Source organism: Calypte anna, chromosome 4, assembly GCF_003957555.1.
Source record: "Calypte anna isolate BGI_N300 chromosome 4, bCalAnn1_v1.p, whole genome shotgun sequence".
In the NCBI taxonomy this organism is placed as follows: domain Eukaryota; kingdom Metazoa; phylum Chordata; class Aves; order Apodiformes; family Trochilidae; genus Calypte; species Calypte anna.
This window is the reverse complement of record NC_044247.1, coordinates 81,924-94,328: the sequence shown is the minus strand read 5'-3', so window position 1 is coordinate 94,328 and position 12,405 is coordinate 81,924. Positions and strand designations below refer to the sequence as shown.

General features: G+C 44.4%; 1 protein-coding gene across 1 annotated transcript in view; it reads right to left on the bottom strand.

The window, feature by feature from the left end:
- Positions 1-11,975, bottom strand: part of MSN (moesin) — a 35,548-nt gene extending 23,573 nt beyond the window's left edge. The window contains exon 1 of the mRNA XM_030448877.1: positions 11,835-11,975. Coding sequence (XP_030304737.1) covers positions 11,835-11,846 — 12 coding nt within the window. The 5' untranslated portion in view covers positions 11,847-11,975. The remainder of the gene's footprint in view (positions 1-11,834) is intronic.
- Positions 11,976-12,405: the final 430 nt, after the last annotated feature.

Below are 12,405 nucleotides of genomic sequence, written 5' to 3'. Positions count from 1 at the left end.
TATGAAATACACATCACTGGGTTTAAGACAGAAACATGAGGAACTGGCAGCATGCTCCAGATTCCACTAGAAAGTGCATATTGCTGCTGAGTGACCTAAAGATCACAAATGTGATCCAAGCCCTCCCTCAAGAGAAGTCCATCACCACCACAGTTACGTGCAGAGCCCTGGATACACTCAAGCTATATACCACTCCACCCTAAGTATATCACATGTATTAACAAGTTCACATAAAAACAAAAGAAAACAAAACTTCCTTCATTTAACATCAAGTGGCAGATGGAGCTCATACTTAGGTCAGCATTTGAAGCAAAAATGACAGAAGAGCCCATCAACTAGTGATCCAATTTGGTCAGGCAACTTTCAGGAATAAGAATTCTACATTTTAAGATTACTACAAAGTTATTCATTCAAAATAATAAAAGCAGACAGGGAATTCCTCTACCCCCTACATAGCATGGCTTCCAAAATCATCAATAACATGTTTCCAAGTTAAAGCTCCTCAAATATAATCCTTTCCTTTTCAACCAAGCAGACAACAGGAACTCGCATACTTCTAGTGGCATTTCCATACCATGACTGCTAGGAGACTGCCACCCTGTCCAAGGGCAAACAAGTTTTAGCTTGACAAAACGAGTTTCAAGGTGAGCATACTAGTACAGTTAAAGAAGCAATGGGTGAATCCTCACACTTATAGTCAAATCCAGATATTGTATGCCCTTATTACACAACTTGCTCAACCTTGTGCAATGGATCAATTCCTCCATTTTTGCCATTTCCTTTCTCATAAATAGATTCCTCATGCACCTCCCTTTTCTTTCCTGTAGCTCTTCCAAGCAATTAATGTTGCAATTTTCTATTTCTTTAGAGCTAGTCTGAAGAGGCCCTTAGAATAACTATTTTTGTACCTCTTGTTTGAACAACTACGAGAGAACATCCTTTACTACTCAAAACCCCAAAGACAAAAAAAAAAACATGGGGAAAGCCCCTTGCCCCTTACCCCTTTTCCACAAGATCTGCAAAAGGAGGCAAAACTCAAAGCAAAAATCAAGCTATATGCAGTTGCCATCATTCAACTTCTACGGGCCAGATAGCCTTGGGTTCTGTTTTGGTTTTGTTTTGTTTTGTAAAAAAGCATTCATTTTGTGCCTGTTAGAAGGTGCTACTCTCTGGAGAAATAGCATATGCCTATTGTGGCCTCTGCACGCTCTTAGTAGGGTTGGCAGTTGTACTTTGCGTGCCTGAGCTTAGCCGCATCCCTTGCCAAAACTCTTCAACTTAAAGGCAGTCAGCAGGACAGTGAGTATGTTTGAATTCAGCATCAGTGGTATGGTGAATTCCTCACAGCTATTGTGGGCCTCTCCTGGGCAGTCACGCTTACAGATTCCAACAAGTATTTTGTGCATGTGTCCCAAGTTGTACACCACACACCAGTGTTATGATCCTGGCTGCTAGTCCTTAAGTGAAACAGCAAAACTGTTGCAGCGCTCCCTACCACCAGAAGCATTGCAGATTTTCTGAGAAGACTCTTAGAGGGCAGCTTTTTCCCTACACCTAAATTTTTCTTCATCTAGTTCTTCCCTCCGAAGCTTCACTCCAAGGGCAGAGGATTTCCTTATACCCATTATCAGCTGCAGAGACCCAGTTCAAGGGGTTAAGCAGACAAGGCTGTCTGCACATGTCTTGGCTACCAGGCAGTAAGCTTTCCAAACCTAGCATCCAGTGGATGCCTGCCAAAATTACAAGTGGCTATTTTGCTGGAAGGGGCTCAAAACAAGATCAAGTCAGGATGCTAACAAGGCAAGTGTGTGCTGCAAAGGCACACCACATGTACAGTAAGTACTTGATGTTCATGAGCTCACAGACTAAATACTCATTCCCTATGAAAAGGTATCAAAATTCATCTGCAACTACATATTGTTTTAGAGGTAACTTGGAATTGAGGGCAAATAAAAAATAAAAAGTAAAAAACCCCAAACCCTATGCTCACGCACCCCACGCACCATTCAAGAGGCTATCTACAGGAAGGAGAGCACAAAGATCACTGCTGTGACTGAGCTCTGCTTTCCAAAGGATTCTCATTCTGGGAACAAGCCAGAAGTGTGTTTATCCATTTCACATGTTCCTCTGTTCTTCAACCAACAGACACCTTGCATTTCAGCTCACTGGTAAGAGAGGGGCAGCTGAACACAGGGCTGCCTGTTTCAGACATCCAAAGCTCTGCCTGGGTGTGGCACAGAAACTTCTTGGCCAGCTCACAGCCCTCACTGAATATCTGAACAATAGCCAGACTTCTAGGAGCTAGAACACAGCCTTACTGTGTGATCTGACTGCCCAGACTATGAGCCATCCCTCCAAATTTAACTGCAGGCACAATCAAGTGTGAGGTAAAGCTGTTTCATCATCCTGTGATTTTCAGTTTTATCATTTCCAGCGAGCTAGACAAATCCTGCAACTTCCTTTCAGGGTCTCATTTAGGGTGGCTACCTTTTTATATCTATTTAGGTCATGGTTCCATAAAGCACAGGGTTTCCCTGAAACTACTCAGTTCTACACTTTTTCATATTCAGTTTCCCCACCCACATCTGCTTCCCTTGGCACCAACCTGTCTTAGATTTTAAATAGCTCTGCTGGGACTGTACATATTTTATAAAAGACCAGCCTGTGATTGCTGAAGTACCTTTTGTTATTTTAGGTTCCATCTAGTTCAAGCGCTTTAGCTCTCCTAATACAGAGGAGAGCAGCTACACCACCAGATATCCAAAATGCTCCAAAGGGACATGGGGGCAGTGGTGCCAGCACAGGCTGGGTGTGGTCCCACTATGGTCAACCATCCCAAATGCCTGCACCCTCCTGCCACTGGCTTTCATGGGCTTTAGCACTCCATGGCTATAGACAGAGAATGAATTGGGCTGAGAATAACTCATATGATATTTTTTTCCAGCAGAACCATTTCCTCAGTCCCATTCACCACCCTTATGCAGGGGCACTGTTCCGGGCAGAGACAACAGAGGGGAGGGTATGATGGCCTTCTGGGGAACAATGGGACGAGATAGGCCAAGCTATTGAACCACTTCTTATTCCTTGCTCCCACACACTTCTGCTTTATTCTTTGCAGTAGTTCTGACACACAACCCCTTGGTGACATTTACCCCTTGTCAAGCCACATGCCAGTAACCCGGTTTTCTACTATGGAGTCAATTTGCCACAGGGCTGCATGTTCTGAAGCAGTGCTGCAAGCATTGGTATGCAGCAATGCATCTGCAACATGCACACTCTAACAGCTTATCATCATCTTCTGGCCTATGCTAGCTTTGTGTGGGAAAGTGTATTTAGAATCCTGCCTGGATTCTAAAAGACACCTTGCACAGATCAACTGTACTAGCAGGCAACAGACAAGACTGCTGCACTCACAAGTAACTGGGCTTTTAGGGTTTGCTTTTGCTAAGTTTTTAAAAATTTTACTTGACTAGCTCTTTTACTTTCACCATCCCTCTGCATACCAGATGAGGTTAAGAACTTCCAGCTAAGCAACACTTCACTAGTTCCAGTGTATGCTGTGGAAGGTTGCTTTTTGCTATGTTTTCAGGTATTTTCCCCCATATGCTAAGGAAAAGCAGCATCAAATCTGCAGACATCAGTTCAACTTTGATGGAAGCCTGGGGCTCCTTCAACATTCATTCATGCAAATACCTCACATTTCCAGGACACTAGGAACAGTAAGAGCAACTTCCTCTTACTCAGGCTTGTTATGAAAACCTAGATCCACACTAATGCATGTAACCACCCATATTTCTCTAAGGGAATGGCAGACCAATGAAATCACTTGGTTTACAAGACAGCTTGAATCCTCTCAGATCCAAATTATTTTCAAATCCTTCCAAATACTGCCAAATGAAAGCTGTCAGTAGAATACTGTAAAAGATTTCACCGGGAAGTCCTCTGTGCCAGCCTTTACCGATAGCAGAGCATTTGCACAATCATTCACAAAGAGATAAGGAAAAAGTTGAAAGAATAGAGTAATGCAGTACACAGATCCAAGATACAAAGGAAAGAGTCACACAGCAAGCACCAGAGATATTAAAGACAGACACCATAGTAATATGTTCTTACAGATGAAAGATGGTGACATGCATCCTCATTCTGAGAAAGATCTTCTATTCTGTTGGGTGTATATTCAAAATGAGCATAATACCTTGCATTGCAGCTTGCAGTCAACCTTCAACTTGAGATGTTAGTAACAAATCACAGAGCAAGATAAATAATAAGAAAAATAAACAAACAAACAAAAACAAAAAAACCAAAAACCAAAGGAAAACAAAACAAAACAAAAAAAAACACCCACCACCAAAAAAACCCTGAGGGTTTCTGAGCTTGAACTGGCTTTTGCCTGTATGGCTGTCACCACAACACCCCAGCTATACATTGCATCCATCAGTGCAGAAGGCATTGCTGTCTATAGATTTCACATAGCCTAAAACACTTGCAGTAGCATGTCATCAAAAGAAGAGTAAGAATACTCCCAGTCTTCATGAACTTAACACTAGAACATACTGCTCCTCAGTTTGTCATGGTTGGGTCTGAATACCATCATTTTGAGGTGCAGTTTAGTGCTTTAAGACAGAAAAAGACTACATTTTCTTGGTTAGGGATAGTGGGATTTTTATGCTGCTGAGTAAGAACACTCTCAAAACCCACCACTTTCCCAACCCCAGACTCAGAGATTTCTGGTATTATAAGTAATGCCAGTCTTTTCAGACTCCCATTATTCAAGCTACTAGTAACCCTACAGTTTTTGAGGCAGTTCACAAAATAAGCAGAAATGTGTAACAGTTCATCCATACAGCAGATTCTGGCTCTCTAGGAGACCAAGGATATGTGAACATAACCATTTTAATGCTCTCAGCTTCTTGCATTTCACTAATACAAAGAAATAAATGCTTCTTGGTAAAAAATTCAGATTCCATGTTGGTCACACAGCACCTTTACAGGAATAGAAAAAAGGTTTCTCAGCTTGAGGTAAGCTCGGATCCTGATTTTTCAATAAAGAGAGCCATAGCCATAAAGCACAGAATTCAACTGGAATCTGTCAGAAGTGGAATTGCCTTACTTTGCTACAGAATGCCTTCAGAACCACTTGCTGCCATTCTGCAAATCCTGTGGATTATGACTGAGAAATATTTAGTTCATTGTGGAAATACTTCAGAGTAGCATATTCAGAGGGTGAGAAAAATCATACCTTATCATTCTGAAAAGCATAATGAACAAAAAGCCACACCTCCAGCAGGTGAGGGATGTGGAAAGTTGTGACACCTCACCCTTATAATTTGTTGCTTTTTTGCACTGTAACTGAGCACAGAATTAATACCACAGAGTCAGGTTCAGTACAGTTTCAAAGCTACAACGAGGAAAGATTTGGCCCAGAGTTCTATGATTTATTAGCCTGCATTACATAAAATCAAATATATTTATTACATGGGGAGAGTAAATGATCGATCAGACTGCAATAGCAGAGTTTTCCTATACTTACGTCACTTTTCCACCACAATTGGGTCTCCCAATGGCTGCTGGCAAAAGGAGCCTGTCTCTTCCCCCGCCTGCACCATCATCCCATTCTTGCCTAATTGCATGTTTCTCTACAAAGCTGATCATATTTGGAGCTTTTCGTTCATTCCTCCTTCAGGGGCATCCCTGTACCTATTTCTGTAGCTATTCCTCAATCAGCAGTGACCAAAGGGAGAGAAACCCAGCATGGCCAAAGCATTTTGCAGGAGTTATACCATCAAAAACCTTGTGTATTCTCCTCATTAAATACAAGTTCAGCAAGTTGCTACACAAAGGCCAGGCACTTGTGACTACCCCAGTACTGCTCTATATCACACCAGAAGATACCCTCTCACAGCTGCACAGGAGGGAAGCAGCACTAGATCACCCAGTTGCTGCAGCCGTAATTGTCTCCTGCCAATCTAAGGCCCAAACCTCTGCAATTTCAAGTTTTAAACTTCCAAAGATTTACAGCTCATACTGTGTTTTTACAGCCACTGAGCCTGCCAGTGACCATCTCTTCCTACATCCCTGTCACTTATTTGATACACAATCTCTTAAAAATTACAGAAAGAGTCAGCACTAGCCACTGGAGTCAGAAGGGATGAAGTTTATGCCCACAACTTCCAAAACACTTGAATGCTCCACTTAGGAACAGCCACAGAAATGTAACAGAGGTCTGCCCAAAAGAGCAGACTTCCATGAATCTAGACTTCAGACTCCTTTAGAAGTTTCAGATGGGACAAAACCAAACTCCTTTGATGCAGTATTATTTGCTGCACTATGCAAATTCCTGCTGTTCCCAAAAACCCCTAGGGAAAAGTAAGCAACTAACTGGCTGCTTACTAGTGCTGTTAATTTGCATCAGTTAATTGTCCTGGATTATTCCTGGGCAGGGAGGGATTTCCTCTTTTCCAATAGACTCCTCCTAGAATGATGCTGATTTTTGTACAATCATTTAGCAGACAGTCAAGCAGGACACCGGGAGGCTGGGGGGCACCCAAACTACTTTTCAAGCAGACCCCACTGTTGTCCTTAGAACAGTGATTAAGCACAGATAACAGCTTTATTGTGTAAACTCAGGGACGACCTCTCACTGCACAGGAGAAAAGAGAGAAGAGGGGAAAAAAAAACAGCCAAATAAGGCTGCTTAAGCTACACCAAGCCAGGAAGGAGTCCAGGAGATGACGTAGCTAGAGGAAGCTTTTAGTCAGTTTCCTTTATAACCTGGACCAGGGCCAGGACTACCTCTTCCAGAGGAGTTTCTCTGAGAAGTGTCATTGCTCAGCAGGGACAGGCAGAGCCCAGCACCTCAGGAGGGGTCCTGACTCCCCAGGCACCCAGCTGCACAAGGAGCAAAGACAGGAGGCATTTGAATCACTTGGTTTCAGTTCATCAGCTGTCTTTCCTGTAGCTGCCTAGGGACCTGAGCGAGCTCTCTGCAGAGGATTTCACTTCAGACCAGCCATCACACATGAAACAACTGAAACAAGTTTCCTCTAGAGGCAGTGATGCCATTTCCTGTCAAAGAAAGGAGTCCATATTAAGACATCTTATGATCTGTCTCACAAGATAAGTAAGAATTGTAATTAACCTCCAGGGGTGGTTAATCAGATGAGGGAGAGTACCCCAAAGAAAGTGCCACAACCTATTGCAGGCCCAAAAAAAAAGGCCCTGCCTATAAATGTTAGGGGGACAAGATATTTGCAAGGAGTGATTGATGACCAACCCCTCATATTAGCCACTCTGGAGGATTCTCACTGCAGAAGCAGCAGATCTAAAGCTTTCCTTAGGTTTCTTTTGTTATGTCCACCTCAACAACCTGTTTCTTGCTCATCTGCTTCAAGCAACAAATCAAGAGGTCAAAAATTAAAGAATTTGAACAACACATTTAATCTTTTTTTAATCTCTGGTATGATAGGCACTCTTAGGCCTAACACAATCACATTAAATTTGTAAGAACAGGATCATAACTACCAATTCAGATTGGGCACTCAGAGTAGTTTTTGCTCACTACAGCCCAAAGCCACTGTAACTAATATTTTCTGCACAACGCTGCGGGTTAGGAGCAAGGCTTTCCGTAAGAAGAGGAAGCATGATTTTACAAGTACATAAAAACAAACTGAAGGATAAGTTTGTCAAGGGTATTCTTTCAACTGCCTATTTAACTGCAACACAGAAGTCCCTGCTCACTATCAGGCTCAACTGCCTCAGCTGCACAAGAAGTAAAACCTTGCTGACCTTGAAGAATCTGGGAACCAAGTTGATTAACGTAATACAGGGGTGTAAAGGCCTTTCCTGATTTGTAAAATCCCAGGACAGGTATAAAGCTACAGGTAGGTACTTCATGGTACCAGTAGTTTACCTGGTTCCACTGTACACAGCATGCTATTGTTTCTGAAGTAAAAAGTGACCTGAAACTCTCCAACGGGGTCTACACAGATTTCTGTGTAAAGCAAGGTATTTGGGAGCTCTCCTACACCTTTTTACAGCAACTCCATGTATCTGAGGGCATTAGAAGAAAGGTACAAAGGACTGAGTTTTTCTAACAAGCTAGCACCAATGCCACACCAAAGCCTCACACTTTAATCAAGGCTGCCAAGCTTCTCAAGTTATACTGAGTGAGGGAGATGGAGATGTAACACCAAAGGGCTGGTCCTCAGAAAAGACAGAAAACACCTGGACGGCTTCTAGTGCTCTATCATAGCACAACATGATCCAAACCCAGGGCATCAAAATGAAACCCAAAATGATCATTCAAACAAGCTGAGCACAGGGCTGATAGCTGTCATCTTGTTGCACACATTGTTAGCAAGTAGCTACCCGTCAAGAAACTAAGTACCCAGAGGACTGTCCTAACACCTACCACAGTCCCTCTGTTACCTTTCTTTTAACCAGACCTTTTAAGCAGAGGGAGATAAGCTTCAACTGGGAATTAGGATCACCAATTTAAGCTTCAGAGAGGGTTCCTGAAGGCCCTAATAGCTACTGCCACACTGGGGTTTAGAAAGTCTAAAGAAAAAAAGACAAACAGAAGACAAAACTAAAAAAACCAAAACAAACAAACAAAAAAAACCCAACCAACCAAACAAAAAAAAACCAAACTTAAATAGCACCAGAGCTGAAACCTATGAATCCCACTAGTCTTTTGTGCTGAAGACTTCACGCTTGTCCAAGTTAATTTTCTCTGCAGTAACACTTTGCCCTAGAAACCTGGGGACTTACATTCTGAACATTCAAAGAAACACTTAGTTCTGCTAATACAATAAGAGGAGTCCAAACTTCATTAAACCTTAGTTTGAAGCTTTCTGTACTCAAAAGATCAACTCTGATTAAACCCATTTCTCTACAGCAAGTAAAGACTACATCACGTAAAAACAAAACTGCTCAAGTCCTTGTGATACTACAGTTGAACACATGCTTCATACATGACAGATGTTCACATTTTAAGTTCTCATTAGTCTATTCATTCATGTAGCCATAAAGTAAGTACATTCATAGCAAAACAGTTACTGAATCCTGATATAGAAATGTTGCTTTTTCTAACATCTAAAAATATAGTGAAGTGTCCCCCCACCAAAATGGACATAAGTGGTACAAAAAGGTTGCTTTCTCTCCCACTCCTCCAAGATGGTTTTGTAATACTAAAGTTCAAGTGACTAACTATGGGGCTTGGACTACTCATCAACATGACAGTTCATTCACATCTATCAGAACTTGGAACAGAGTGTGACTTCCAGCTCTGCCCAGCCTAAAATGACTCAGAGACCAGAGCACTAGACAGTAAGCATGAGATCAGAGCCTACTCATGGCCAACAGACTTCTCACAACTAGAGGAGAGATAGGAGAGCTTGACAATTGCTCACAAGAGGCATTTTAGCACTCAACTGCTTCCACATCTCTGCAATACAAAGTGCTGGGGACAGTTATTATCCCCCAAGCATACAGGCAGGTGCTTCAACTGTTTACATCTTGCAAACTTTTGAGAACAAGAAAATACAAACCAGAGCTGGTTACTTATCTGGTGTGATCTTACAGTTAAAACACTGAAACCTTCCTAAGGAGAGCAGGGCAGGATCACCAGTCTGATCCATGAAGGACTTTCTGTGTAGGAACCAAACCCCCCAACTGTGCAGACATTACACTTCCCAAGAGCAAATCATGTGCCACTAGTTCAAAGGTTACCAGAGTTAATCCTGGATTCCTATTAATAGTGCACCAAAGCATGGTGCCACTTGTAGCAAACATCATGAAACAAAACGACAATCTCTAGCTAGATGTGTTAACATTTAGCCTAGCTTAATGAAGAGTAGGGACTCCGAACTCAACAGGTTTTGCTGCTCCAGCCACACAGTGTTCTGCAAGCTTGGCGAGATGAATGATAAGAGCTACCAAACACTTTAGAGACAAAAGTTTTTCCTGCCCAGCCAATGTTCCCTGGAATATTTCCTCCATCTGTCTTCTTCACAATGGATTTATTTTTGTGATAAAGCCCACATATAGCGACATCTAACTGCTGAGTTTCACCCACATTTGACCTTGATTGAGGAGAGTCACTGGGATTTTACTGTTTTGTTAATTAAGTAGCTATTAACAAATCTTAAGCTAGTACACTGTCATGGTTCTTTCACACGAAGTAGTGACTACGCAGTTACGCCAGCATAACCTGCACATGCATAGCTCAAGAAACAATGTTTAAAATATTATTTCAGTTGTGTCCGCAACTAGGGCGGATGGGGCAGGAAAACAACAGCTGATACAGCAGAAGCTCCAAATCTCATCTGAACCATTTTCTGCAGTGTGCAATGCACCAGGTCACAGCAAAGCACTGGTATTTCTTCATCTATTCCAGTTTTCAAAAGCTCTGAAAGCAGAACTGCTCCATCAGAAGCAGAAGACAGCAGATTGAGAACGTGAATTCAGCCTAGGGTGTGTCAGCAGATGGGGAGCCTGCCACGAGCACTTCACTGAGTGGCCAAATGCCTGAATTCAGCCTGTTGGAGGGAGCCTGCCCCAAAACCATGTGCAACTACAAGTAGTCACTCATCACAACTGTAAACTCCCAGGCTTAAAGGTCTTAACAGCATTCAACACAGAACTCCCCTAACCTCAGCTACTTCTGCTAACAGTAATTAGCTCATTGCCTGTATTTTTTTGGACATAAAGCTCTACTAATTATTGTAGATGTTTCAATAAAGGCCTTTCTAAAGCTTTAGAAAATACTATCTTAACCTTTAAGTGGTTTGAGATTGATATTTTTTAAGATGTTCATGTTTAAAAAAATAGTCCAGCTATTGTCTCAAAGAGCTGACATTTAAGGCAGCAGAAAAAGCAGGCAACCGGTATCTATTTTAAAAAAAGAAAATTAAACTATATGTAAAATAATAATAATAATAATAATAGCCAGGGTGTATTCAATTTCGACTTCCACTTGCATAAAGTTGGGTTTTTGTTTAGGTTTTGGTCGGGTTTTTTTCCCTTTTATGTAAATCACAGTCTCTTAGCCTAAACATTACATGTTCATAGGCCCTTTCAGATCACTCATAGTGAGGAAAAATCCAGAGGCTTCCACCCTGCTCTTTCCTGTTTCATCAATGAAGGGCTAGGACCAATTCTTTTACTCCAGCCACGAGAAATTAAATGGAAAAAACCCACGCTCCTCATTAGTCATCGCACTCCTGCTGCGCCCAGGAAAGTCAAGTACAGACTTGACCGGTCTTACTGAAGTACCAAGACCTCTCCAGCCAAGAAATACTTCAAGTCAAGCTGGGACAAGGCTCCCTAGAAACTCAAGCTGACTAATTGCAAGTTGTGTAAACCCAGCTTCTCTTTATGGAGTACACGAGACGTGGCCATAAAGTTCATTAGCTCCCCAAAAGCTTCCGGGAGCCTCCCGGAGCCGCAGGCGGGGCGGCGGGCACCGCTTCCCCAACCCTTGGAGGGACCTGGGCCGGGCGACGAGCACCGCAGCCCAGGCGGGGTCCGACCCGGCCCCTCGGGCGGGGCGCGGCGGCGGGGCTGAGAGCGGAGAACAAGATGGAGGGGCGGGCGGCTCCGCTCCCGCGCTCCCCAGGACGCCCTTCTCCCTTCTCCCTCACTTCAGGGCGCCCGCCGGCGCCTCCCGGTCCCCACTGTCATCCGCGTCCGCTCCGGGAGGGGTGCGGGCGGGAGGAACCCCCCCCCCCCCCGGCAGCAGTGGGCGCGGGCAGGGCCGCCGCGGGGCCGGGGCCGGCCGCGCCCGCCCAGCTCCCTCGGCCGCGCCCGCGGTGGGGTCCCCGCTCCGCACCCACCGTTTTCGGCATCTTCCCGGCGGACTGTGCACGGCAACTCCTTCCTCCTGCGCCGCTGGGGCTCTCCGCGGGCTCCGCGCCGTTTCTAACGGGACTCCGCGCCGCGCCTCTCCGCCCGCCCGCCCCGGCACAAGGCCCGCCCCGCCCGGCCCCGCCTTAGGTCGGGGCTGGGGCCGTACCGCCCCCGGCCCGGAGCCCGCCCGGCCATGCGGCGGAGAGAGGCCTGGACCCGGGGAGGGCGAAGCGCTGCGGACCTCCCCCGCCAGAGCAGCCCGGAGGGAGAGGCCTCGGCGGCAACGACCCAGCCGGGCAGAAGGCGGGGGCTCCAGTGCCCCCAGGACTGGATGCTCAGAAAGCCCCGAACGCCGGTGGTTGTTTGCGTATCAGGTGCTACTGGGACTTGCGGACTATTGCTAAAAGGATTTTTGAAAAGTACTGCTATTTTATGGGCGATGGAGATGGCAGCACTGACAGGTGATAGAATCCCAGAATCCCAGACTGGTAAATGGTGTGACTTTTCTACACAAAAGGTCAGAATCCTTCAGAGCCTATTTTGCAAAGCTTTATTCCT